This window comes from Pongo abelii, chromosome 9, assembly GCF_028885655.2.
Source record: "Pongo abelii isolate AG06213 chromosome 9, NHGRI_mPonAbe1-v2.0_pri, whole genome shotgun sequence".
In the NCBI taxonomy this organism is placed as follows: domain Eukaryota; kingdom Metazoa; phylum Chordata; class Mammalia; order Primates; family Hominidae; genus Pongo; species Pongo abelii.
Window position 1 is genome coordinate 103,708,931 of NC_071994.2, and position 27,109 is coordinate 103,736,039.

A 27,109-nucleotide genomic window follows, 5' to 3' on the forward strand; every position below is an offset into this window, starting at 1 on the left:
AAGATTTACTCAGACAAACAAGTTTGAAACAGCAAAATGCCAACCTGCAAAGTTTGAAGATAAATAAATTGGACAAGGACTCAAACACATCAGGAATAGAAAAATTAAAGTTACATATAGGTAGGGAAATGGATTTCAAATGGTAAAATAAAAGTGTATTTCTGAACAAGAATTTAATTAAACTGGAATCATCTACCATGTGGTGCATAGTAATTTTTTACTAATTCTCACATAGTAAATTCTCACTTAGACTAATTTCTCACATAGTAATTTCTCACTTTATGGATATTAAATGCACAGATTACTAAAAAAGTGAATCCTATATTGAGTAAATTATCATGTAAATTAGTTTCTTTTTTATGTAATGGTTCAGTACTTTATTTAACGTGACTTATTTAAATATGTATTGCATTTGATAGATTTGATATTATTTTATTCAAACTTTAAAGTATTCTCTAATGAATGGTGTTTGTGATGGAGAAAGGAAGAGAAGGTTGTGATGCTTCACTATACCTCATGATTTATGTACCTTATTGAATACAATTCCTTAATAGATTGGAAGAACCAATCATCCTTCAAAGAAAATAGATTACTGGCAAAATATTGGAAAGAACATTGGACTAATTGAAAAACTTAGAATAAGAGCATTTAGTGCTAGATAAATTTAAAAATGTCAGGCACAGCTAAACGAATTCAGATTTCTTGCTTCCTAGTTCTTCATTCACCACTAGATACTGTCTTTTTCTTTTTGCTGAAATACTGGCCAGTCGAATAATAGGAGAAAACAACTGAATATTAATTGATAACTTTCAAGTTAGGTGAGGATTTTACTGCAGATTAAGACTGTGACAAGAGGATGTATCTACTTTGAGCTCTGTTGGAAGTTTTGGCCATGATAATTATTTAACATCAGTCTCCATGGCAGCAAGGAGAAAAGCTCTAGGCAAACAAACAGATGGATTCAGAGGACCTTAAGTGATCAAGTCCGGTAGGAGCCAGCAGCTGGCCTTCTGTGGGCTGCTTATTAGCATTTTCCTTAGCTTGTTGTCTGCCTGCACTCGGCAGCAAGCTGGAGGTCAGATTTGTGATGCAAACACATTTGCATCCAGGTTCTGGTATCTACTCACTAACTCACAGGTGACCTCACCCATATCTCTGCCTCTCCCTTCTTTCCTTTTTTTCTTTTATTGTGTGTGTGTGTGTGTTGTGTGTGCAGGTTCAAAATGACAGGTGGTAAAATGAGCAGCAAAAGGATACTCTTGGCTATACCGGCTCTTCCTGTCTTTCAGATATTGCACATCCTGAGCCTGTTGTTTTACATGGAAGGAAAATGAAGCCCCTTCACACATTCATAGAGAAGCGTGCTTGAAAAGAGAGAAGAAGAAGCAGAGAGTGCTTAGCAGCAAGGCTGTTTATTACTTCTGTATCCCAGGCAGTTTTCCAGGCTGTAGTTTCACCCCCAACCTTGCCTCCCCAGCTGAATGTGGCTGGTGCCAAATTCCTGCTGTTGGCTGAGTCATCATGTCCTAGTTGATCTGGCACTGTAGTCAACATTTGTAGCTTTTACCATTGTTGCTTTGGAGCTAGATCACTAGGTTAGATTATAAGCTAGATAATTAGGTTTTCCTAAATAGAGAATCTGCTGGTGCTGAGAACTTGCCCCAGAAGGCACACCGTGGTGGTTATTCACGTAGATGTCCTGGTGTATGTGAGATGGGAAAATCCAGTAAGTCACTCCTTAATTCAATTCAGCAGCCTTTTACTGATTGCCCAGAAACTGGATGATCTGGCAGAATTAAATGGATTATTTTGTTTAAAACCTAAAGCAAAAAGTTTAAGATGGGATTCCATATGTAAATTGTTCCTATGAATGATTGTTGATAATGTTGGAAAAAAATGGGAAAAGAATTCGTACAAATGACTGTCCTGATGGTGGGAATATAATTATTTCTGTCCTATTTTCCAAACTTTCTCTAATGTTTCAGTACTGTTTATACAGTAATAATATTTAATAATAACAACTGGTTTTGTTCTCATGGGGGAAAAAGGCCCAAGATAAAAAGTCCGGTCATATAAAAGTGAAAATATGGCTAGATTCAGTGTCTTCAAGAGTATTTTGAAAAGAAAAATACCACAACAAAAAACCCCAAGAACTTAAAATGAGGATATTTAATGTTAATTGTATTTGACTGTATTGGTTGAGATAATCTTTTTTTTGAGAGCCTAACATTGACATGTAATGTTCATTGAACACATATTGCTTTTAAAAGTTTAAAATATACATATATACATGGTCCTTATTAGGCTTTTATTTTCTTAAAAAATTTTACTATTTTTACCATGAACATTTTCAAATGTACTCAAAAATGAATATTAAAAAGAACTACCATATATTTCTCGTTCAGGTTTAAAAATAGACTTATTTAGATTCTATATATTCTATATAAGACTATTTAGATTCTATAGTTACACAGAATTTTTTTGTTTTTTTTTTTAACTGAGCAGATAATACAGAATTACAATATTACCCACCTCTTCCCTGCCCCCATACACATATGAAGTCAAGTGTCCCCTGTTAACATCTCGCATTAGTGTGGTACATTCGTTAAAATAAATGAACCAATATTGATACATTATTCTTAACTAAAGTCAAGAGATTACATTGAGATTCACTCTGTGTTCTACAATTGGATGGGTTTTGGCAAATGCACAATGTCATGTATCTACCTTTGCAGTCCCATGTAGAATAGTTTTATAACCCTTCAATTCCCTTGTTCTTCTCCTAACATCTCTCCCACACTTTTCTCACCTAACCCAGGGCAACCACTGATATTTTGTTTTGTTTTGAACTGCTTCTATAGTTTTGCCTTTCCCAGAATGTCATACAGTTGGAATCATGCAATATATAGCCCTTTCAGACTGGCTTCTTTCACTTAGCAATATGCATTTAAGATTCTTCCATCTTAAATGCATATTCCATGACTTGATAGCTTATTTCATTTTTTTTTTTTTTTTTTTTTGAGGCGGAGTCTTGTTCTGTCACCCAGCCTGGAGTGCAGTGTTGTGATCTTGGCTCACTGCAACCTCTGCCTCCCGGGTTCAAGCAATTCTTCTGCCTCAGGCTCTTGAGTAGCTGGAATTACAGGCACCTGCCACCACGCCCAGCTAATTTTTTGTATTTTTAGTAGAGACAAGGTTTCACCATTTTGGTCAGGGTGGTCTCGAGCTCCTGATCTCAGGTGATCTGCCAGCCTTGGCCTCCCAAAGTGCTGGAATTACAGGCATGAGCCACCATGCCTGGCCAGCTTATTCATTTTTATTGCTGAATGACATGAGTTATATGGATGTACACCAGTTTGCTTATCCATTCACTTATTGAAGGTCATTTTGGTTGCTTCCAAGTTTTGGCAATATTGAATAAAGCTGTTATAAAAGTTTGTGAGCAGATTTTGTTTGGACATAATGTTTGCAACTCATTTTGGTTAGTACTGAGGAGTATGGTTGCTGGATCATATTATAAGAGTATGTTTAGCTTTGTAAGAAACTGCCAAACTTTTCCAAAGTGGCTGTACCATTTTGCATTCCCATAAGCAATGAATGAGAGTTTCTGTTGCTGTATATCCTTGCCAGTATATGGTGCTGTCAGTGTTTTGGATTTTAGTGCTTCTAATGGGTAAATAGTAGTATTTCATAGTTATTTTATTTGCACCTTCCTAATGACATATAACATTGAGCATCTTTTCATATGCTGTTTTGCCATCTGTATATATTCTTTGGTGAGTTATCTGTTCAGATCTTTTGCCTTTTTTATGTCTGGGTTGTTGTTTTTCTTATTCTTGAATGTTACTAGTCCTTTGTATATTTTGGATATAAGTCCTTCGTCAGATCTGTGTTTTGCAAAGTTTTAAAAAAAATTTATTACTTTTTTTTTTTTGAGACAGAGTCTCGCTCTGTTGCCCAGGCTGGAACTCCTGAACTCATGTGATCCGCCCACTTTGGCCTCCTAAAATGCTGGGATTACAGGCGCAAGCCACCGCGCAAATTTTATTGTGTATATTTGACGTTTACATCATATGTTTTGTAAAGTTTTACTTCCAGTCTACAGCTTTTTATTCTCCCAACAGTTTCTTTCACAGAACAGGCATTTTCAATGTTAATGAAGTCCAACTTATCAGTTTTTTCTTTGGATCAAACTTTTGGTGTTATATCTGACTTTGGGTTTGCCAAACCAAAGTTTTCTAGATTTTATAATAATACTAGGTCATCTTGTAGGAGTATTATGGTTTTGTGTTTACATTTAGATCGGTGATCCATTTTGAGTTCATTTTTGTAAAGGGTCTGAAGTCTATATCTAGATTTATTATTTTGCTTGTGGATGTCCTGTTGTTCCAGCATCATTTGTTTAAAAGACTATCTTTGCATTATTATATTTCATTTCTCCTTTGTCAAAGATCAGTTATGGGTCTATTTCTGGGCTATTTTATTCTATTGGTCTATTTTTCTATTCTTTCACCAATATCACACAATCTTGAGTACTTTAGATTTATGGTGAGTCTTGAAGTCAGGTGATGCCAGTCCTCTGACTTTATTCTTCTTCTTCAATATTGTTGCTTACTCTGCATCCTTTGCCTTTCAGTAAACTCCGTAATCAGCTTTGTTGATATTTATAAAACTGCTTGCTGGGATTTTGATTGGGATTGCATTCAATCTATAGATCAAGTTGGGAAGAACTGACACCTTGACAACATTAAGTCTTCCTGTCTAGAAACATAGAATATCTCTCCATTTATTTAAATCTTTAAACATTTTCTTTCATCAGAGATTTGTACTTTTCCTCATATAGATCTTAGATATATTTTGTTAGATTTAAACCTAAGTATTTCTTTCTTTTTCTTTATGGTGAAATATAAATGATGTTGAGTTTTAAATTTCAAATTCCACCTTTTCATTTCCGATATAGGAAAGACATTGACTTTTATATATTAGCCTTGTATCCTGAAACCTTGCTGTTAGTTCCAGGAATATTTTTGTTGATTCTTTAGGATCTTCAACATGTACAGTCTTGTCATCTGTAAACAAAAACAGTTTTTTTTTCTTTCTTCACAATTTGTATTTCTTTATATCCTTTTCTTGTTTATATTAGCTAGGATTTTTAGTATGATGCTGGATTTGAGTGGTGAGAGGGATATCCTTGTCTTGTTCCTAATCTTATGGAGAAAGCGTCTAGCTTCTCACTATTCAATATGACATTAGCTGTAGGTTTTTGGTATATCATCTTTATCAAATTGAGGAACTTCCTCTCAATCCTCCTAATTTGCTGAGAGTTTTTGTCATGAATTGGTGTTGGATTTTGTTAAATGTTTTTCAAACTCTTTTAACTTTTTAATTAATTTTAATTGACAAATGAAACTTGTATATATTTATCTCATGCTCTTTCTGCATTTGTTGATATGATCTTAAGATTTTTCTTCTTTAGCTTGTTGATCTGATGGGCTACATTAATTGATTTTAGAATGTTCTGTCAGCCTTGCATACCTATAATAAATCTCACTTGGTGGGGGGTAATTTTTTAAACAGTTGTTAGATTTGATTTGCTAGTATTTTGCTGAGGAGTTTTATTTCTATGTTCATGGGAGATATTGGTCTGCGGTTTTCCCTTCTTGTCATGTCTTTATCTGGTTTTGTTGTTAGGGCAATACTGTCCTCATAGAATGAGTTAGCAAGCATTATTTTTGCTTCTATTTCTGTAAGAACTCGCGGAGAATTGGTTTAATTTTTTCTTTAAATGTTTGGTAGAATTCCCAGTGAGACTGTATGCACCTAGTGCTTTCTTTTTTGGGAGGTTTTTAGTTATTATTATTGTTTTTAAAGATAAAGATGTATTCAGATTATCTACTTGTGTGAATTTTGAAAGTTTGTATCTTTCAAGGCATTGGTTCAGTTTCATCTAAGTTTTCATATTGTAGGCATAGAGTTGTTTATAGTATTTCTTTATTATCATTTCAATGCCCAGGGGGATTAGTAGTGATAACCCTGATTTTATTTCTGATATTTGGGTCTTCACTATTTTTTTTTTCTTGGTTAACCTAGTTAGAGGTTTATTAATTTTATCAATCTTTTCAAGGAACCAGCTTTTGGTTTCATTGATTTTTTTTTCCTCTGTTAATTTTCCATTTTCAATTTTATTGATTTGTACCCTACTTTTTATTATTTTTTTTTTTGCTGCTTGCTTTAGCATTATATTGCTCTTCTTTCTCTAGTTTCTTAAGGCAGAAGCTTAATTATTGCTTTTAGATCTTTCTGCTTTTCTACTATATGCATTTATTGCTAAATAGCTCCCTCTAAACACTGCTTTTGTTACACCCCAAAATTTTTATAAGTTTTATTTTTATTTAGCTCAAGATATTTTAAAATTTCTTTGGAGATTTCTATGACCTATATGTCCTTTTGAAGTAAGTTATTTAATCTCCTGGTGTTTTTGGATTTTATATAATTCTATTTGCTCCCTTATGTGCCCATTTTATTGCTTTTAAATAATTTTCCTTTTTTTTTTTTTTTTTTTTTGAGACAGAGTCTTGCTCTGTCGCTAGGCTGGAATGCAGTGGTGCGATCTCAGCTCACTGCAACCTCTGCCTCCCGGGTTCAAGCAATTCTCCTGCCTCAGCCTCCCGAGTAGCTGGGATTACAGGCGCACGCCACCACGCCCAGCTAATTTTTGTATTTTTAGTAGAGATGGGGTTTCATCATGTTGGTCAGGCTGGTCTCTAACTGCTGACCTCGTGATCCGCCTGCCTTGGCCTCCCAAAGTGCTGGGATTACAGGCGTGAGCCACCGTGCCCAGCCTTGACCAAAATCTTAATGAATTATTCATGACTTAATTACGACTAGGCATGGAGAATCACGCCTGTAATTCCAGCACTTTTCGGGGCTGAGGCGGGAGGATCATTTGAGGCCAAGAGTTTGAGTGGGCAACTGTCTCTACCAAAAATTAAAAAAACAAAAATAATAATAAGAAAAAGCCAGTTGGCCGGGCGCGGTGGCTCACGCCTGTAATCGCAGCACTTTGGGAGGCCGAGGTGGGCGGATCACGAGGTCAGGAGATCGAGACCATCCTGGCTAACACAGTGAAACCCCGTCTCTACTAAAAATACAAAAAAAATTAGCCGGGCATGGTGGCGGGCGCCTGTAGTCCCAGCTACTCGGGAGGCTGTGGCAGGAGAATGGTGTGAACCTGGGAGGCGGAGCTTGCAGTGAGCCGAGATGGCGCCACTGCACTCCAGCCTGGGGGACAGAGCGAGACTCCGTCTCAAAAGAAAAAAAAAAAAAAAGCCAGGCATGGTGGTGCGCACCTGTAGTCTCAGCTACTTGGAAGGCTGAGCTGGGAGGAGCACTTGAGCCTAGAAGTTCAAGGTTGCAATGAGCTGTGATTGCACCTGGGAGCAAGACCGTGTCTCTTAAAAAAAAAAAAAAAAAAAAAAAAAAAAGTTACTAGAACAGAGAATTAACTGCAGGCAGAGTTAAGAAATGAAAGTAAAAGGTTGTAATGTTATATTACATTAAAGTGATGTACTCTGGACAAAAGAAGAGATGTAACAAGCAAGCTTTCGGATTCTGCCCTTTTGAGAAAGTAACCCCCAAGTCTAAAGCAAGGGAATTGGAATACAGCTGATGTAAATTTGAATCCTGGCTCTATTTTGTATTACATGTGGAGATACTGGTGGTGCTGATGGGTTAGGATGATTGAGATAATGGAAGTAAAGTAATTAACTCAGCGTTTGTCACATAGTAAGTACCCATTAAATGGTTGCTATTGTTCAATAATGGTAATAAAACCCAAATTCAGCTATATGGCATATAATTGTTTTTTTTTTTCAAGTATTACTATCTTTATTATGGTATAGAGCAGTATTTATACATTAGCTGATTTTATAGTAAAAACATTTATGTACAACTGTAGAGAAACTGCTGCACAGATAGCTCCAACTTAAATTAGAAAATATTTTCTTTGTAGAAAATAGTAAAAATTATAACATCTACCAAGCTAACCCAACAAGTTCATTTAAACCAAAAAGTAGCTAAATACATTATACATTTATAAATACAGGTTGAATTCTGGGATCCAGGAGAAACTTTAGTTTCATTTATTGAAATAGCCATGTTTTAAGTTATGTGAAGTGAAATTTCTATTAATCTTCCCTCTTACTCTTAATTTATCCCAGATTATTTTTCTTTAGGGTAAATCCATAATCCACAACAAGGTTTTAGCTGTTCTTTTCTAAAGGACGGGTACCATATCCTTTTAATCTGCTTGATAAAGTACCCATGCTTATCCAAATAACAAAATGGTTCAGTTGTTATTAAAGCATGCCCAGTATTTGGGCAAAACCAGAATCTAATAAATTACACTATCACCTAATATCCATGGCTTGATGGGAAGCCAAGAGGAACAAGGGTAAAGTGATAAAACTGGCAAGTGGATCAAGGAATAAAAGCCAAGAGAATTCTGAGACCAGGGGGCAAGAAATATCTAGTCAGGATTCAAGGACAGAACTGAAGTTCAAATAGAAAAAGGATGTTGCCTCAAGGATTAGTAGCTGAGCTGGCTATCAGAGCTCCTAGTACATGGTGATCAAATAAGGGGCAGTTAGAGATAAAGACTGGGTTAAGCAAGAGAAATCAGGACCTAGAAAGATTCTAGGTGTTCACAATAATTAAATGAAAACAAGACAGACCATGCGGCTTTAAATTTCCTAGCATAGTAGTTCCAGGATTCTCAGTACAGAAATAATCTTTGGAAATTAAGGCAAGAAGATAATGCCACTCTTAAGCTCCTGTGCTATGTAGAATGTTTCCCAGAGAAATAATATCTGAGAAATCAGGCGGTTATCTGGCCAGGGGCTACATCAGGTTCTTCAGTTCCCTGAAAACAACTTAATCACATACAGTTTGTCTTAAAAGGAAGCCTCCAAGCAGCTAAAACAAACTTTCAACAGACATTCAGTTTAACAAACAGAACCTATACTGTGGCTTTAGGAACTAGGCCACTGACCACCTAAAAACCCCAGCTTGCCCACTTGAAGTTAACCTCTAGAAACATTAGTGATCTGTGAAGTTTTCACCATTAAAACAATGCTTTATCATGCAAATCATACTTGTTCTTCTCTTTGCTCTCCAATTATGAATTTGTTACCTTTTTGCATTTGATTATTTCCATTGGTTTGGTTCTTTTTTTTTTTTTTTTTTTTTTTTTTTTACATACTCTTGAGCAATGCTAATCTGTACCCCCTACTCCCTTAAGTCCTTCTTGGTAAATAATGTTAATCTTCCAATAGGAAGAAGTGGAGTACATTATCATTTAAGCACCATTTATCCAGCCTACTTACAAATAAAGCTATGGAGCCACCTTATACATTTGAAATTCCTTAAAACCCTGGCTTTCTATTAAAAGGTACTTTTATGTATACTATCTGTGAAGAATTCACTAAAGCATGAATCACCTTATAATGAGAAGCTAAAAATGTATCAAAACGAACATAAGTATAGGTAATCTACATCAAACATACTACATCTTCCAAGTCTAGAGCATACACTGGTATAAACCGTATTACAACCCAGATTAGTTTGAAATCTTATTTCAAAACATTGCTCAGTATTAAGTCTCAGTAGACAAATAATAGGACCACATGAGAAACTGTTTGGCAGGTGGCTGAGGAAACCTCAACTTCCAAAGGCTCAAAGTGGTCCTGCAGAGACTGTTACACTCCCTTAGGTATTTACTTCAGGGAAGGACACTATTAAGGGACACTTTTGAATATAAAGACAGGTGAACTCACAAAGTATAGGCAGATACACACTTGATTTTATCTTCTAATCTACAGATAATGCATTAGAATAAAAATGTAATGAATTCATACACCTTTCAGAAGGAAAAACTGATGAAGAAGTAGCAATAAAGTTATAAATGATAATGATCAGATGAAATAATTTAAATGAAGCTTGTCTGTGTCTGAAAGAGACAGGGACTCGGCAAGTGGTCAAAAGGAGGCACGATGTGCTTTTAACTTTGCATGAAAAATAATGTTCAGTTCTATATTGCCAAACATCATTCTCTTTTTGCTATATAAATTGTCTATTTCTAATTATTGACCAAATGCTTTACTGAAACTCCGCTTCTGGACTTTGTTTTGGGATCTGTTACTTTTGTTGCCACCTCCTGATCGCTGTCCTCTTGGGCCTCTATTGCCTTCCCGCTGTCCTCTGAATCTTCTGTTTCCATCCCGCTGTCCCCTGAAGCCTCGACTGCCTTCCCGCTGTCCCCTGAAGCCTCCATATCCTTCCCGTGGTCCTTCCAGCTCTGGTTGCTCTGTGGCCACAGAGAGCTGCCAGCATCGTGAATCATGCCATTTCTCCTGTATTTCTGTTATTGATGCGGTAGGTACATCAAAGCAAACACCCAGCTTTCCTTTGAGAAAAACCATTCCCTTCACTTTGGAATCAATCTCCTCGCCCAGCTGCTCTTTAAGTTCTTTCCAAGCATAACTAATATTTGGCATTTCAATTGAGCACTGCAAGATCATGGTCACAAAACTCACATTTGCATTGATCAAGGAGCGCCGGTCTACGGACGTGGCACCTGAAATAAGGGCCAGTGCTGCTGCCAGAGCTTCCACAGCTCCGTTCTCCTCTATCAGCTTCTCAGCTGATTGTTTGAAGTGACTAATGGCAGTGGGAGGCACGGAATCCAAAAGCCTGAGGGCATCTTTGCTGGAAGCTTTTATTATTTCTGTTGCAGAAGGAACACCTATTCGTTTGAATTTAATTCCCGCTTTTTGCTCCACTTGTACTAATTGATATTCTTCCTTGTGCTGATAAAAGCAGATGCACACCCCCGTCCTTCCAGCTTTGCCTGTCCGCCCGGATCGATGAGTGTAGGACTCTGCATCCTTTGGTGGAGAGCTTTGTATGACCAAATCAACCTCAGGGATGTCTAACCCACGTGCAGCAACATTGGTTGCCACCAAAACTCCAAAACTACCATTTCTAAAACCTTTCAGGGTGATTTCCCTTTGCTTCTGTGGAATGTCTCCATGCAAGGACTGAGCATCCTGCTTTATAGCTGAATTCTGGGACAGCTCCTGGGCTTCTTTCTTGGTTTCACAAAAGATGATAGTGCGTCCTTGATGACCACTATATACTCGGATGACTGCCCTCTGAGTCCAGTGGCACTTAATAGCCAGATGCTCCACAGTTATTGCCGTTTTCTGCGTCTTTTTACCAATCAGGTCCACCTGTTCATATGTAGATTTCATGTATTTCTTGGCAACATTAAATACCCAATGAGGGCAAGTTGCAGAAAAGAGCAATGTTTGGGGATTGTCTTCAGAATCTTTCTTGTACACCACACTTAAAATCTCTTCCACTTGATCAGCAAATCCCATATCCAGCATCTGGTCCACTTCATCCAGGACAACATGCTTAAGTTTGGTGAGATCTAGTTTGCCATTCTGTATGTGGTCTTTGACACGACCTGGTGTTCCAACCAGGATATCAATCCCATTCCTCGTGTGTTCAAATTGACCTCCATAGGGAGTTCCACCATAAAAACAAGCCACTGACAGCTTTTTTGTGATGTCACTGAAGTCTTTGCTTACTTGATTTGCCAACTCTCTTGTAGGTGCAAGAACCAGTACCTGAGGGGGACGGCCTCTCTTCCTGTCTTGCAGTTCCGCATGAAGTTTCTCAATCAAAGGGATGGCAAAGGAGAATGTCTTCCCAGTTCCTGTCTGCGCCTGTGCAATTAAGTCCTTCCCGCTGTAAACATGATGGAATGTCTTTGCTTGTATAGGAAATAGGTCACTCCTCGGCCTTTGAGAAGTTTAATATTTTCTTCAGATATGGGAAAATTAGAGAAAGTACCTTCTTTTTGTTCCACAGGTATTTCCTGCTCTATCTTACTGTTACTTTCTTCACTGGCAGCTTCACTGGGGTTACAGTCAGGTTCAGGATGAGGAAATCCATTCTTCAGTTTGGGGCTTTTCTCTCCAGTTTCTCCATTCATTTCCTTTTCTTTCTTCATCTTCTTGGGCTTAGGAGCATCTATTTCTTCCTCAGAAGGCTCCTCATTTTTTGTCACTTTTTTGGTTTTAGAAGAAACCACTTTCTTTTCAATGGGCTCCTTTTTCTTTCTCAAACTTTTGGTTTTAGGAGAAATGTCATTTTGAGATGGCTCCTTTCTCTTTTTTGCCTTTTTGGATTTAGGAGAATTCATGTCAACTTCAGAAGGCTCTGCTTTCTTTTTAACTTGTTTAGCTTTGGGGAAAACAGTTTCTTCCTCTTCTGCTATCTCTTCAGTCTTATCAGATTTTGGCTTCTCTTTTTTCTCTTTCTTCTCCATTTGCTTTCGCAGTGTCTCCCCTTTTTTCATTGTGGTGTCAGATTCCAAACCAGCGTCACTACGGAGTTTTCCCGGCATCTTCAGCGCAGGTTGCCCAGGCCGACCGGTCTTCTCAACCGCGTGGAGAGGAAGAGGTACTTCCCCACCCTCGGTCCACCCGGCTTTCGTCACTTGGCATATAATTGCTTTGAATTAAAGGTATATTTCTGGGTACATTTTTATGTGTAAGCAAATAAATGCAATGACAATTACCATTTTGTTTAGAACTATGTAATGCAAATTTCAAAGGACGAAAACTTATTTTACTCTTAAGAAAAATCTAGTCTGTTTGCAAAAGAAAGTCATGTTATTTGGGGAGCTGTATTTTCATATCTGTAATTTACATGGAGCACTACCAAAAAGTCATTACAGAATCCCACTAGGGAAGCCTTGTATAATTTCAGCTCCTTGAGTGGATGACTGAGCTGTTGCCATCTGAGTTGTGGAGGTGATTGGAATTACTTTCTCTTCAGTGGCTGCACTCAGTTGGGTGAACTTCTCTGTGGTGCTTTCTTTTTGCAATTACATCCATAGCAGTGGGGCTTCATTTGGCATTCATCTAACCTTGCTCAATTTGAAGTCATGATTCCTGCAGGGAAGTGAGGTGATCCTAGGGGAAGTCCTGAAAGTTGAGGAATGCTGCCGAATTGTTTTTTAGATTGAGGGGAATGATTTAAGTGCTTGCTGGTTACAATTCCTCTGTTCCTCCTGGGGATCCGTGAAAATCACCTGCTGTCATGTGCTTGAAGAGCCATAGATGAAAGAAATGAAGGCTATGAAGAAATTATTATTGTTTATTCTGAAGTTTTTCTTTTTCTAATAGTTTGATTTGAAGTGAATTTGTGCAGCAAACTTGGAAAATCATCATTTAATGCACTTCCACTTTGATATGTGCGAATAAATGCTAAAATATAAAATTTGCATATGTGATATAATTTAAAAATATATATGGCCTCTGCCAGAGGCAGAGCTCCTAAAACCCTTGTAATTTCTTGGGCAGTAAGGGTGCTGGGTACATCTTCTGTTCTAATATTTCGTTTTGACTCTTGTTGCTGACATAGTGGTGAATTCCTTGGAGTTCTCTGGGTGATAGGAGCATCTTTTGTTCTCCTATGATAACTCTTGGTGCCCTTCTGGATGAGGGCTGGTCACCGGAAAGAGTCCACCACAGTTAGAAGCCTTGAACTTTCAGCTCCACCCCCACCCTCTGGGAAGGGGAGAGGGCTGGAGATCGAGTTAATAATAGTACATGACTAGGTGATGAAGCCTCTATAAAATTCCATGAACTATGAGGTTCCAGGAGCTTCCGGGTGGCTGAGCACATCCACGGTGCTGGGAGGGTGGAGCACTGCAACTCCACAGGGACAGAAGCTTGGGACTCTTCTGGAGCTCACCCTATGTACCTCTCCATCTGGTTATTTGTATCCTTTAAAAAATACCTTTTGTAATAAATGAACACTAGTATATACATTGTTTTCCTGGGTTCTGTGACACACTCCAGCAAATTATTGAACCTGAGGAGGGTTCGTGGGAACCTCTGATTTGTAGCCAAGTTGGACAGAAGTGTGGATAACCTAAGGCCCTACTACTTGTGATTGGCATCTGAAGTTCAGGGCAGTCTTGTGGGAGTGAGTCCCTAAACTGTGGGGTCTGCGCTAAACCTGGTTGGTGCTGGAATTAAATTGAATTGTAGGACACCCAGCTGGTGTTGGAGAATTGGTTGGTGAGAGGAAAAAACCTGACACCTCTGCTCACTGAAGTGCTGAGTGTGGGAGTATAGAAGAGAAACACAGTTGGTTTTTCCTATATTCAGCTTGGTTGGTGAATTTTGTTCCCTCCTAAGAAGAAAGACATAGATTTTACTGAAACCTCAACGGCAAGCCTGCTAGGATGGAATCTCCTTAATCGAGCAGTTGGCTGTTGAAGAGGCCACACCTGTGCTCCCACCTGCAAAAGGGGTGGGATTGAAGCAGCCTACATTGTGTGATGATTGGGCACCCATAAGCTGAGTCTCAGGAATAAAAATTCCAGTTCTTTCCAGTTTAGCCAGGGGCTTACTGACTAGAAAGTCTTCTGCTGAGAGAGATAAAGATGCCTTAGGCAAGAGACGGTAACACTGAAGAATGTAGAGTTGCTATTTCAAGTTGGGGACTTCTGGAGCCTTCTGGTTCATCCTCTCAGATATGGTTGCTGGCTCGCTCTTTCCCCTCTATTTGAGGAATTATTGTAGCACTTACACCATGCAATTGCAATTGTTTACTTTCCTCTTTTCCTTGTTATAAGCTCCTTAGGAGTAGAAAACTATCTTTAACATAAAGCAGTGTGTTAGGTTCATGATGGATCTAAATAAGTGTTGAGTAAGTGAAATTATATGAATGACTTTGCTATATATATAATTTTGTTTTTAAATTTTTTTTTGAGATGGAGTCTCACTCTGTCTCCCAGGCTGGAATGCAGTGGCGTGATCTCGGCTCACTACAAGCTCCACCTCCCAGGTTCAAGCGGTTCTCCTGTCTCAGCTTCCTGAGTAGCTGGGATCACAGGCATGGGCCACCATGCCTGGCTCACTTTTGTATTTTCATTAGAGATGGGGTTTCGCCATGTTTGCCAGGCTGGTCCTGAAATCCTGGCCTCAGGTTATCTGCCCACCTCGGCCTCCCAAAGTGCTGGGATTACAGGTGTGAGCCACTGCACCCAGCCTCTCTCTCTCTCTCTTAACTTTCAGTAACAAAGTCAGAAAATAAAGTGGTGGGCTTTCTCTTGATTAGCCAAACCATTTACTTCTAGGCTACCCTTAACAAAATATACAGATATGTATTTGTTTATTTAATTAGTATGATGGCCAAAGGATGTCACTTTTTTTTAAAGTGGCATGATAAACATACTGAGTAGATATAAACCCTGAATCTTGATTTTAAGAAATTATTCAATTTAGTAATTATTAATTTATATTAATTAATATCTAAATTTTGTATGGCAAAAGGAAACCTGTAGATCACAAAGTTGAAAATTAAAGCATAAGAAAACTGTGAATGCTACCAGCTGAGGAGATTATGCTTCTGATGTGAATTTGGCCCAGTTTTAGAGCATATGTCAATTGCTTATGTAGTGAGACTTGGGATTAGATTGAAAATTTATATTTCTAGTCTAAGAAGATATTCTGCAATGCTTTGTCATAACCATCTAGACTTGCTAGTCAGTTTATTAATCACTGATAGGAGGCAAAGTGTCCATGTACCTAATTTGCATAGATAGAGCTAACTTTAAAAAAATAGTAATTTTTAAAACATTTCTAAAACGTATTATTTGCATCCATGTTATACTACAGCAGAGTCTACTGAATATAATAGAATCTCTTTTCCGGATGACTAGTATGAATATCATGTAACACTGTTTCCCCTGCTTTGTAAATTTGTAATCTAAATTTCTTGCTTTTTTTTTTTTTGAGACAGAGTTTTGCTCTTTTTGCCAGGTTGGAGTGCAATGGTGTGATCTTGGCTCATTGCAACCTCTGCCTCCCAAATTCAAGTGATTCTCCTGCCTCAGCCTCCCAAGTTGCTGGGATTACAGGCACCCACCACCACACCCGGCTAATTTTTGTATTTTTAGTAGAGACAAGGTTTCACCATGTTGGCCAGGCTGGTGTCGAACTCCTGACTTCGTGATCCACCTGCCTCGGCCTTCCAAAGTGCTGGGATTTACAGGCATGAGCCACCATGCCTGCCCTAAATTTCAAATAAGACTAATTTGATGAAATACACAAGGTGGTGGTGTTCTATTTAAGGAAAGTTTGATGTACTGTGGATTGTGTAGCTTCATTTTCCACAAGGACATCATGATTTTTTTTTTTTTTTAAATCAAGTACAAACCAGGAAGAAAAATTCAAACTGCATCATGGTTTTTTGTCTTTCTACTCTCTGCTAAGCATCAGCATCTGAGTTCTCTTTAGGAGAAAATCAGCAGTTTTGTATTTGACCGCAGAGGTATGCATGGCTATTAAACCTTATGTATTAATGCTTTGGGTGTGTGGGTGAATATGGAGAAATCCTCTGACCAAGAATGACCTCTTTAGGCTGAAATTCAATTACAGCTGAAAAGCCAATGTTGCTTTCTCACAATCAGATTTTAAGAAACACTGAATATGCACGTTAGAGCTTAAATTCCTTCTCTCTCAAGGACTGTCAGAATTGGCATATGTCTTTGATTAAGCCTCATGCAAATGCTGATATAAGCCATGTCTAAGAAATTGCAAAATTGTAATTGCATTTTTTCCTTAAAGTGGCTTGCTTAAATAGTAAGTCATATGTCGCTTAATGACAAGATTATATTCTGAGAAATGTGTTCTTAGGTGATTTTGTCATTGTGTGAACATCATAGAATGTATTTACACAAACCTAGTTGGTATAATTTACTGCACACCTGGGCTATGTGATAAAGCCTGTTGTTCCTAGGCTACAAACCTGTACAGCATGTGATTGTACTGAATATGGTAGATGGCTGTAACACAATGGTGAAAATTTGTATATCTAAATATAGAAAGAGTACAGTAAAAATACAATATTATAATCTTAATGAGACCACTATCCTATATGCAGCCTATTGTTGACAAAGGTTTTGCTTTTTTTTCTTTTGGCTTTTGCTCCATGATGGCAGTCATTCAGGTTTTTTTTGGTTTTGTTTTGTTTTTACCTTCCAATGAAATGACTTTAGAAAAATCATCCTTAAAATAAGGAATGATGCTTTGGTGCCTGACAGTATAACTTAGATTTATATCATTATATTCTTTTTTTTTTTTTTTTTTGAGACACAGTCTTGCTCTGTTGCCAGGCTGGAGTGCAGTGATGCGATCTTGGCTCACTGCAACCTCCGCCTCCTGGGTTCAAGTGATTCTCCTGCCTCAGCCTCCCGAGTAGCTGGGACTACAGGCACCTGCCACCATGCCCGGCTAATTTTTGTATTTTTAGTAGAGACGGGGTTTCACCATGTTGGCCAGGATGGTCTCGATCTCTTGATCCATCCGCCTCGGCCTCCCAGAGTGCAGAGATTACAGGCGTGAGTCACTGTGCCCGGCCATCATTATATTCTTTTAAAGGTTTGAAGTCAACACAGTAAATAACTTCATCCTAATGTTCTAAAGAACTGTGGGCAGATCTTTTCATTTTGCTGCTTACCCAGATATTGTCAATAGAAAGGGCTGTATCTGAGAATTGGGTTCTTTAAATAGATAAGACTTGCTTTAGTGGGGCACTCTGGGGCCCTGGGAGCAGGGAAGGTTGAGTGTTATCTGAGCTGCTGAGTGCACTGGGTAAGCTATTGTTTAGTTCCTAAATATATGACTGATAAGAAGAGAATCTTAGTGTGACCATCTGCCCAACCCAATTAGCAGCTATGCAAATCCCTGCTTCCAGTTAATGACTATTGTATTTCCATCACATCTTTGTTCAACAGTAGCTTTCACAGAGAGCCTTCCCTCACCATCTCAAAGAAAGTTGAACAGTTTCCTTGTTGCCTTTTCCATGTTTTTCTACATAGCACTTATCACTCTCTGACACATTCTGTATTTAACTTTTTTTTCTTTTTCTTTTTTTTTTGAGATGGAGTTTCGCTCTTGTTGCCCAGGCTGGAGTGCAATGGTGTGATCTCAGCTCACTGAGCTCAACCTCTGTCTCCTGGGTTCAAGCAATTCTCCTGCCTCAGCCTCCCGAGTAGCTGGGATTACAGGCATGCACCACATGCCCGGCTAATTTTGTATTTTTAGTAGAGATGGGGTTTCTCCATGCTGGTCAGGCTGGTCTCGAGCTCCTGACCTCAGGTGATCCTCCCGCATCAGCCTCCCAAAGTGCTGGGATTACAGGTGTGAGCCACCGTGCCTGGCCTTAACTCTCTTTTTCAACCAGAATGTGAGCTCCATGAAGGCAGGGATTTTATCTCTTTTGTTTGCTGCTGAATCCTCAGTAGCTAGGACAGTGCTCAATAAGTTTTGAATGGATGAAGATTGCATAGTTTTTGATAGTTAGAAGCTTGTGGAAACAGTCTATATGTCTCTACTGCTGCAAACTTAAACAAGAATGTACATCGTCTTAGACCAAAATTAGCCGTATATTTATATGGGCCTTCGATTGCAAGTAGGTACAAACAGCCGTGCATGTCTGGCTTGGAAGATTTTCTTCTCTAGATCTTCAAGCATATCAACTGACTTCTTGGATGGAGCCTTATTCTAAAGCACAACACAGGAAAGTCCTGGACAATATTGGTAGGTCCTGTGCTCAGCCTAGGCAGCTAGACCCTCTGAGGTGGACACAGGCCAAGAGGCTGTAGATGTAGAGAGCTGTGTCTGTGGCACAGTGAGTGACTGGCTTATGTCTTATTCATTTAAGGGCTAGTAGCTGTTACTCCTCTTCCATCAAACACTTACTTTAAGCAGCAATTTTACCAATAGAAAAATTATCTCTAATTCTTTCTGTGCTATTCAGCCTGCCTTAAAATCTTGAGATACTTTTTATACTAATTATTCTACTAATTATTCAACATCAATATGTTGATTTAATGAGGACACATGTTAATTATCCAGCTCCAAAATATTGAGTCAGATTAACTTGTTAACACACTTCATATTACTCATAATGAATATTTCAAAGTAAATCACCACAAATCCAGTGTAACACTTGAGCATGTAAAGCCTGGGATTTAGCATACACTTTCACTTTATGCAAAGCAAATACAAAAACAGTGGTTAAGAACTTTGATTCTGTAGTTCAGCTGCTAGATTCAAATCTAGGTGCAGATTCCAATGAGCTGGTTGACTCACTGACAAGTTATTCAATATAGCCATGCCTTAGTTTCCCTATCTATGAAATAGGGATAAAAAGACCTAACTCATGGGATTGTCATGAGGATTATGTAAGATTACTTAAAGGCCCTTGGCAAAATGCTTAGCACATAGTAAGTGCTTAATAAATGTTAGCTTAAAGGAATTATTCACATGACAAAGATTTTTTGAGTGTCTACAGTAGGGCTAAGAAATGAGAAAGGTTTGCAAACACTAAGTATACACTTGAATTATAAATTGATTGCTAGTGAGATCCCATAAATTAGATGTAGAACAAAGTTCCTTAAGAGATGTAGCTCTCTTTGTATATTTAAAATGCACTCCAGAGGGCTGCATGCTGTGGCTTACACCTGTAATCCCAGCACTCTGGGCAGCCGAGGCGGGCAGATCACCTGAGGTCAGGAGTTTGAGACCAGCCTGGCCAACATGGTGAAACCCCCATCTCTACTAAAAATAGAAAAATTTGCTGAGTGTGGTGGCACATGCCTGTAATCCCAGCCTCTTGGGAGGCTGAGGCATGAGAATTGCCTAAACCCGGGAAGCAGAGGTTGCAGTGAGTGGAGATTGTGCCACTACACTCCAGCCTGGGCAACAGAGCAAGACTCTGTCTCCAAAAAAAAAAAAAAGCACTCCATTTATATAAATTAGATATAGTTGCTTCTAGAAAACTTATAGTAAAGAAACTTCCTTCCAAAGCAAAGCTTTTTTTTTTTTTTTTTTTTTAAATGGAGTCTGGCTCTGTCGCCCAGGCTGGAGTGCACTGGCACAATCTCGGCTCACTGCAACCTCTGCCACCTGGGTTCAAGCGATTCTCCTGCCTCAGCCTCCCGAGTAGCCGGGATTACAGGCACCCACCACCATGCCCAGCTAATTTTTGTATTTTTAGTAGAGATGGGGTTTCACTGTGTTGGCCAGGCTAGTCTCGAACTCCTGACCTCATGATCCGCCCACCTTGGCCTCCCAGAGTGCTGGGATTACAAGCGTAAGCCGCCGCGCCTGGCCCAAAGCAAAGCTTTTATGATTGTTATCCATGAAATCCACCCCTTTTTTAAAATTTTTATTTTTTTAAACAGAGTTTTGCTCTTGTTGCCCAGGCTCGAGTGCAGTGGCACAATCTTGGCTCACCACAACCTCTGCCTCCCGGGTTCAAACGATTCTCCTACCTCAGCCTCCTGAGTAGCTGGGATTACAGGCATGCGCCACCATGCCCAGCCAATTTTTTGTATTTTTAGTAGAGGTGGGGTTTTTCCATGTTGGTCAGGCTAGTCTCAAACTCCAGACCTCAGGCGATCCTCCCTACTCAGCCTCCCAAAGTGCTGTGATTACAGGTGTGAGCCACCGAGCCCAACCAGAATCTGCTTGTTATGCTAAAGGAGAGCTCTTCTGCAGGATTTTTGGCATTTTTCTTAAAGTTTTCATATATAGCTATGACAATTTTTTAATTGTGAAAAGGTTTGCCCCTAGTGGCTTCAAAATGTCAACCTGTTGGAAGAGCAATCACACTTGAACCAATGTGACTTTCTTCTCATACTCTACTTAACTCACAGAAACAGACGTGGTGGCAGAACAAGCTGAAGCTGTCAGTTTTCTAATCTTTTCAGGTTTCCAAGAGTGGGACACACATGTGTGCTATGATTCCAAAGATGGAACACCTTTCATTTAATGTGTTAAGTTCGTCAGTATACAGATGTAGTTGGTTTACACTGATAACAGATACAGAAGTGAAATTGAAATGCACAGTAAGGACAATCTGAAAACAACAACGACAACAACAACAAACCCTGTGTTTGGGGTTTGCAGGAGCCTGGGTCTACTCAGCTTAGTTACCAAATGGATGTGAAAGTTCCCACCAGACCCCTTCAGGATCCATATCCTCACTGTGTGGTGAAGAGTTGGACCTGACAAAACAATTTCTCATTTCCCATCTTGCTCTGATTTTTTCCAGTTGTCTCTGGTACATACTCTTTTATGATTGCTTTTATTTTAAGCATGTGGAGTTTTAGTGAGCCAATGCCATCAAATAAATTCTGCCCCCTTTCCTAGTTTAGTTTCTCTTTGTGAGTGGAATCCCCCTTATGTTTCTGAACTATTTAAGAGGCTTGCTTTATGATGGAAGAGGAAATGCCAAAAGTGACTCCAATAATGTCACTTTAAGTCATTTTCTGTTTCTTTACATGATTTCTAGTTTTACAGGGGCTTAAAAAATAGGAAATAGGAGGAATAGGAAATCACTTTAAGTCATTTTCTTTCTTTGCATGATTTCTAGTTTTACAGGGCTTTTAAAAAAGGAATAAGAAATATGAAAAAACTGCGGAAAGGTTGGTGATTTGACAATATTTTACTTGTACTTTTTTTTTTTTTTTTTTTGAGATGGAGTTTTGCTCTTGTTGCCTAGGCTGGAGTGCAATGGCGTGATCTAGGCTCACTGCAACCTCTGCCTCCCGGGTTCAAGCGAGTCTCCTGCCTCAGACTCCCTAGTAGCTGGGATTACAGGCGCCCGCCACCACGCCCAGCTAATTTTTTGCATTTTTAGTAGAGATGGGATTTCACTGTTGAAACTATGGCCAGGCTGGTCTGGAACTCCAGATCTCAGGCGATCTACCCACCTCAGCCTCCCAAAGTGTTGGGATTACAGGCGTGAGCCACCGCGCCTGGCAGACTTGTACTTTTTAAGTGTTTCATATCCTATTTGAGCGGCTATCTTTACCTAGGTAATGTGGTCATATGTACTGTGTTCAGAAATCAAGAGAGTAAAAGGAAGCAATAGAAAGGAAAGGGTAGTTTTCAGAGCTGAGATATATTTTTCAAAAAAATCATGGCCCAGCTGTTTCTACTGGGGACACCTAGAGTAGGGCAATGGGAGATGATAATGTGGTTAGCCCAAGGTTGTTTAGGTGGTTTTAGTTAGTTTGTTTTGAAACCTGAAGCCTCAGTGGGCTTGAGCAACAAGGAATAGAGATAGAGAATTCTCATCATTTTGTGAAGCTTTGTGAGCTTTTTCATTCTTTTACATCTCTGTTTTCCACAGTAGCCTCAGGATTTTCTTTATATGGATGCATGCCGGGGGCTTCCCGATGATCTCTTGAGGATGGCTCTGGTGAGACAGAGAACTTGGTGGAAATCCCCCTGAGCTGCCTTCCTGGAATAAACCTGGGTTGAGAAATCCTGGGGCTCTGGGCACACAGAAAATGCCTGGTGGACAAATCATGAGACTGCTACCACCATCTTATCAAACATGATTAATGGGAACTGGAATGTAATGGAGAGACAGTGTCACATCCCTGCAGGGTATCTCTGTGTTTTTTGCCTTCCCAGACACTGTCTTTTCTCTCTTTCTTTTAATGGATTTTCAAACAATACTCTGGTAGCACCTTTTGTGCTACAGGCACCTGCCACTTGCAGCGGATTTTAATCACTTAGACCTGGAGGGTAAAGGTAATTTCTCCAAAAGGATCTTGACGTTTTACTGTTATAATAAGCTAAGCAGTTTATCTTTTTTTAAATTAAAAATATGTTTGTTTGGCTTACATAAACGATAGTGTCTTCTGTTAAGAAAGAAAAAAAGGACAGGAGAAGCACATTATTCTGGATTTTTCCTTACCTTTGATCAAGGCTTTACATATAACTTCCTGACTCCAGGAAACACCAGGGATAGAAGAGCAAGGTCAGCAACACTTTGAGCAAGCACTAAGCTAAATCTAGAATTTGGGGCATCCTATAGGACAGTGGAACCAGTTTAGTTAATGAGTCAGTGGCTTGTGAAAAGAAGGAAAAAAGGAATAGATAACTATTCTATGTTAAAAGGGATTAAGGGATCTCAGAGACATAAGGAAATATAATGAGTAGACATTATTAGGATTCTTACTTGCAAACAAGTGGAAAACAGATTTAAAAATAATTGGAGAAACGTGAATGTGAACTAGCTTTTGATAGTATTAAGGAATTACTATTGATTTTGTTATAAATGATAATAACCTTATGGTTATATAAGCATCTCTGCTTCCATTCCCCCATGAATACAAATGAAGCAAGTCCCTTAATCTCACTTAGGATTAGTATTTGCAGCTACAAAGAAGATGCTTATTTTGGAAGGCTTTGTAGGGTTGATGTGGAGGTAGAATGAGACAATGCTAGCATAGAATCCTGTGAGTGATTTTTATGTTTCGTTGTTGTTGTTGTTTTTGGCTATCATTATCACTATATGAGGTTCATGTATCATATTAATTCTAACTCTAGCTGTCCTTTAAAACTTTCATGTGTTTCCATTTCTTTTCCTATTGGTGATCATACTGGTGTCCCACCATTCAACATTCACGGGTATTCCAGATGGCCTGCTCCATGAGATGGAGGTGTCTTGGTTCATCTTGGCTTTGCTCACCATTTACTCTTACCACAAGGTCCTGTGTCAGGCCCAGCAATTGCCCTTGAATAGATGCTTACTTATTTGTTGAATGAATGAACTCTCCCTGTTAAACTTAAAGCAGAAAAAAGGAACTTTATTGCAACTTCTTATTGGCAGTAAATACTAACAGATTTATATTGATAACCTGCTGGGAGAGGACTTAAAAGGGGCCTACACCTCACATTAGTGTTTTTAGTTGCTTGCCTGTTGCTCATGATCAATCCCCTCTCATTCCTCTTCCTCAGAAAGTAGGTGTGTGGTCATTTCTTTTTTTCATCAGATTGCGAAGTCTTTATACAGTGAGGAAGAAATTGTATTAGAATCCTTATGTTTTGCACATAGTAGGCAGTTGCTAAATGTCAAAAGAAGACTTTATTTCTGTACCCAAAATATTTTTAGATATTTTGATGGGAACTGGGAGAGCTGGGAGAATATTCAGTGTAAGAAATGATTTTTTTCTGTGAGTCAAGAAAATATTGTAGAAATACTGTGATAGCCTTTAATTTATAGCTGTCAAATACTGACTTGGTTAAAATTATTACAATGCTTCAGAGGCAATTATTTACATATGTTCTCTCTCTTCATCTTTAATATAGTAACGTGGAAGCGGGAAGCTGGGAGTCATTTTTTAAATGTGGATTGAGAGTTCAAATGTGGAAAGGGCAATTCATTGAAATAACCAGGAGAAATTGGATGCCGATATTTCAGAGCTGCAGTCTGTTTGGAACCTCACAGTATGGCAGTCTAACAAGGAAGTGCCAGCTTTGTTTTAGATTTAAAAGAGTATCATCTAAAGGATCTGACATTACAGACAAAAGAGAGGTAACTCAGTAATTCCATCAGATGTATATTTTTTCTCATTTTGCAGTTCCATCAAAGCAGTATTGCTCTTGGCCTTGTACCTATTTTTGTATAACGAGAGGTATCATGATTTTTATCAGTGAGGGTAATACGTGTAAAACTTGCAAACAATTTTTTCCTTTAAATAAAGTAAAAAAGTATGTTGCTAGAGAAGTACTATTGCTACTGACTACTAAAGGTAGTTAAAAAGTAGAAATGTTTTATTATAATACAAATAAAGTGAACATGTAGAAATCTGTTTATTATTATGTTTCAAGTTTGAATATTTTGTTTTCTTTTTAAGAAGAAGCAGGGCAAAACAAACTGTGCCCGTTGCATTCCTTGCCAAGGTCAATGCTCCATATTTTGTCTGACTGTTTAATTTAATAGCATTCAAGCACAGAAGCAATCAGGAGGCCACTGCTATTGGTAAATCCATGCTTATAAAGAAAGCATGTATTTCAGAACTTAGGAAAAAAGCTGTTTGTTAAGCCCAGACCTAGTTTGAGATCTTTTTGAAAAGTGCTTATAATTTTCCAGAATTCTAGGATTAACTCAAGGAAATGCACAACAGAAATATGTAGATTTGACAGTGGCTTTTTTCTTCTGTTCAAGTTATCTTAGAGTCTTTCTTGTTTTTGTTTTTGTTTTAAATGAAGCAGTCTTGAGATTTATTAACTGGTTATCTTTTGTCTGAGTTTTACCAAAGTGATTAAAAAATAAGGAACTATTGACTTGTGGTAAATAAGGAACTATTGACTTGTGGTAATTAAGATACTCTTGGATTTTGTTTTTGTTTTTGTTTTTTTTTAGTTCAAGTTCAGGACCATTCATTTGGTTCTTAAACAATCTTGTTTTAACCTGAAGCACTCTTGATTTGAAACTTTGAAATCCTGAGAAACATTTTTTCTGTGACTCTCAAAAATAACTTCAGATCGCAATTTGTTCTAAAGAGGATAAAGTAGATATACCATGCTTGTTTTCTTTTCCTTAATTGAGTTTCATTTGTGTGATTAACTTAGATAAAAATACTCTAATTTTATTTACTGAAGCAGTCAGGATGAAATATTTTGCATAGTGAAGTGTGCTAAATCTTTAAAACTATTTCTAGAGTTTTTAAAGAAAGAATTTTAAAATGTAATGTATGAAGGTATAATTCTGTGTATCTATACTTTGTTTCTCCCTCCCCACTGCATCTAATAAGCCCCTCTTTTCTTGTTCCTTTTGTAAACATGAGTTGCTTATGGCTTGTGTACTGAAAATGCTGCCAGGAAGTAGGGTGAGCAAAACTTCTTTTCCCATGACCCTCACTCTAATGTTGTTCCAAGGGTTCCCTACTTAGAAATGCCTCGATAACCGCATTCATTCCTGACATACCCCACCCCCAACACACACAACTGCTGAGTGCCATCTGACCCACAGACCAGCTGCAGCTTTTAAAAATACTAGTGGCAGAGGCTTTTACCTAGAACGGTGACTATCTGTGAAAAAATTTTGTGTGTGATTTGTTTTTTGAGTGTTGAAATATTATTTTTTAAAGAAAGTTACTTGGTGTCAGCCTGCAAGCTAAAAGGTCATTAGTACGATTTTTTTTTTTTTTTTTTTTTTTTTAAATTTTCAACTCACTAAAGCTTGCCTGTGTATGTTCATCCTTTTTGTATGATTTCTGGAAGTTTTCCTGTTAACAGTAAAGTCTAAAATGCTAAGACCTTTAGATTATCTTGTTTCATGACTTTTATTATGAACATAAAACTTTTAAAAAAGACCTGGTCATGCTATGGCCTCTCCCTTCTCCCAAATTTTATATGATACACTCAGTTTTTTTCCTTTGGTGCACAAGGGAAGAAAAACGTATTTGCTGAGTAAACACTTGGGCACTGAATTTATTTCTCTCATCTAAAAACTGTGAAGTGAGCACTAGCGTTCTTTTATATGTAGAAAATTGAGAGTGCAAAAGAAGTTAAGTAATTCGCTCCACGTAACAAAAGCTAGTCAGTCATGGAACTAAGATTTGAACCCGTCTGTCTGATACCAAAGTGCTATTCTTTGCCATTTAATGGCAGTATCGTTCATGCCATGAACATTAGCCAGAAGCTTTATGGTATAGGGGGAGGAGAATGGAATGTGTAGAGGAAAAGTTCTTGGAAAGCAGAGTTTGATGTAGAATGGTTCCTGAAAGTGAAGAGGATGGTGCCAGCAGTTGCAAGATAAAGGGATGGGGTAGGTACATTGCTCCTGGCAGCTGCTCCTTCTGCCTCTCCTGTTGTTGAGTGTCAGATTTTGCTGCTCCAGGGAAGGTTCAACCACTGTTAAAGTCTGGCACAGGGTTGATGAAGCTTTGGAACTTTACTTACTGGATTATTTAAAAAAAAATATCTATCAAGAGAAGAATAAAGAGGGTATTTGTGGTTATACTTTAATTAGTTATTCCTGGAGCGGGGACATGTGACCTTATTCTAGTCCCATGGGCTTGAGGGGGAAAGCAGACAGATTTATTTGACTGACTGTAAGGCTCCTTTGCAGAGTACATAAAGAGAGAAAATAAGAAATTTTATTTATTTATTTATTTATTTTTTTGAGATGCAATTTCACGCTGTCTCCAAGG

At 38.4% G+C, this 27,109-nt stretch overlaps 2 protein-coding genes across 4 annotated transcripts in view; one reads left to right on the forward strand and one right to left on the reverse strand.

The window, feature by feature from the left end:
• Nucleotides 1-27,109, forward strand: part of ARHGAP42 (Rho GTPase activating protein 42) — a 313,798-nt gene that overhangs the window by 31,638 nt on the left and 255,051 nt on the right. Inside the window, exon 1 of one of the 3 annotated variants that reach the window (XM_054524968.2) lies at nt 12,472-12,592. The exons of the other annotated variants lie outside the window; for them this stretch is intronic. The gene's annotated coding sequence lies outside the window, so the exon portion shown is untranslated. Of the gene's footprint in view, nt 1-12,471; nt 12,593-27,109 lie in introns of those variants that run through there. 3 annotated transcript variants of the gene reach the window in all.
• On the reverse strand, nt 9,834-12,472 carry LOC100454465 (nucleolar RNA helicase 2-like). The gene is given in 2 exon segments (XM_054524969.2): nt 9,834-11,851; nt 11,854-12,472. Coding segments are annotated over 2 exon segments (2,331 nt in total). The 3' UTR covers nt 9,834-10,139.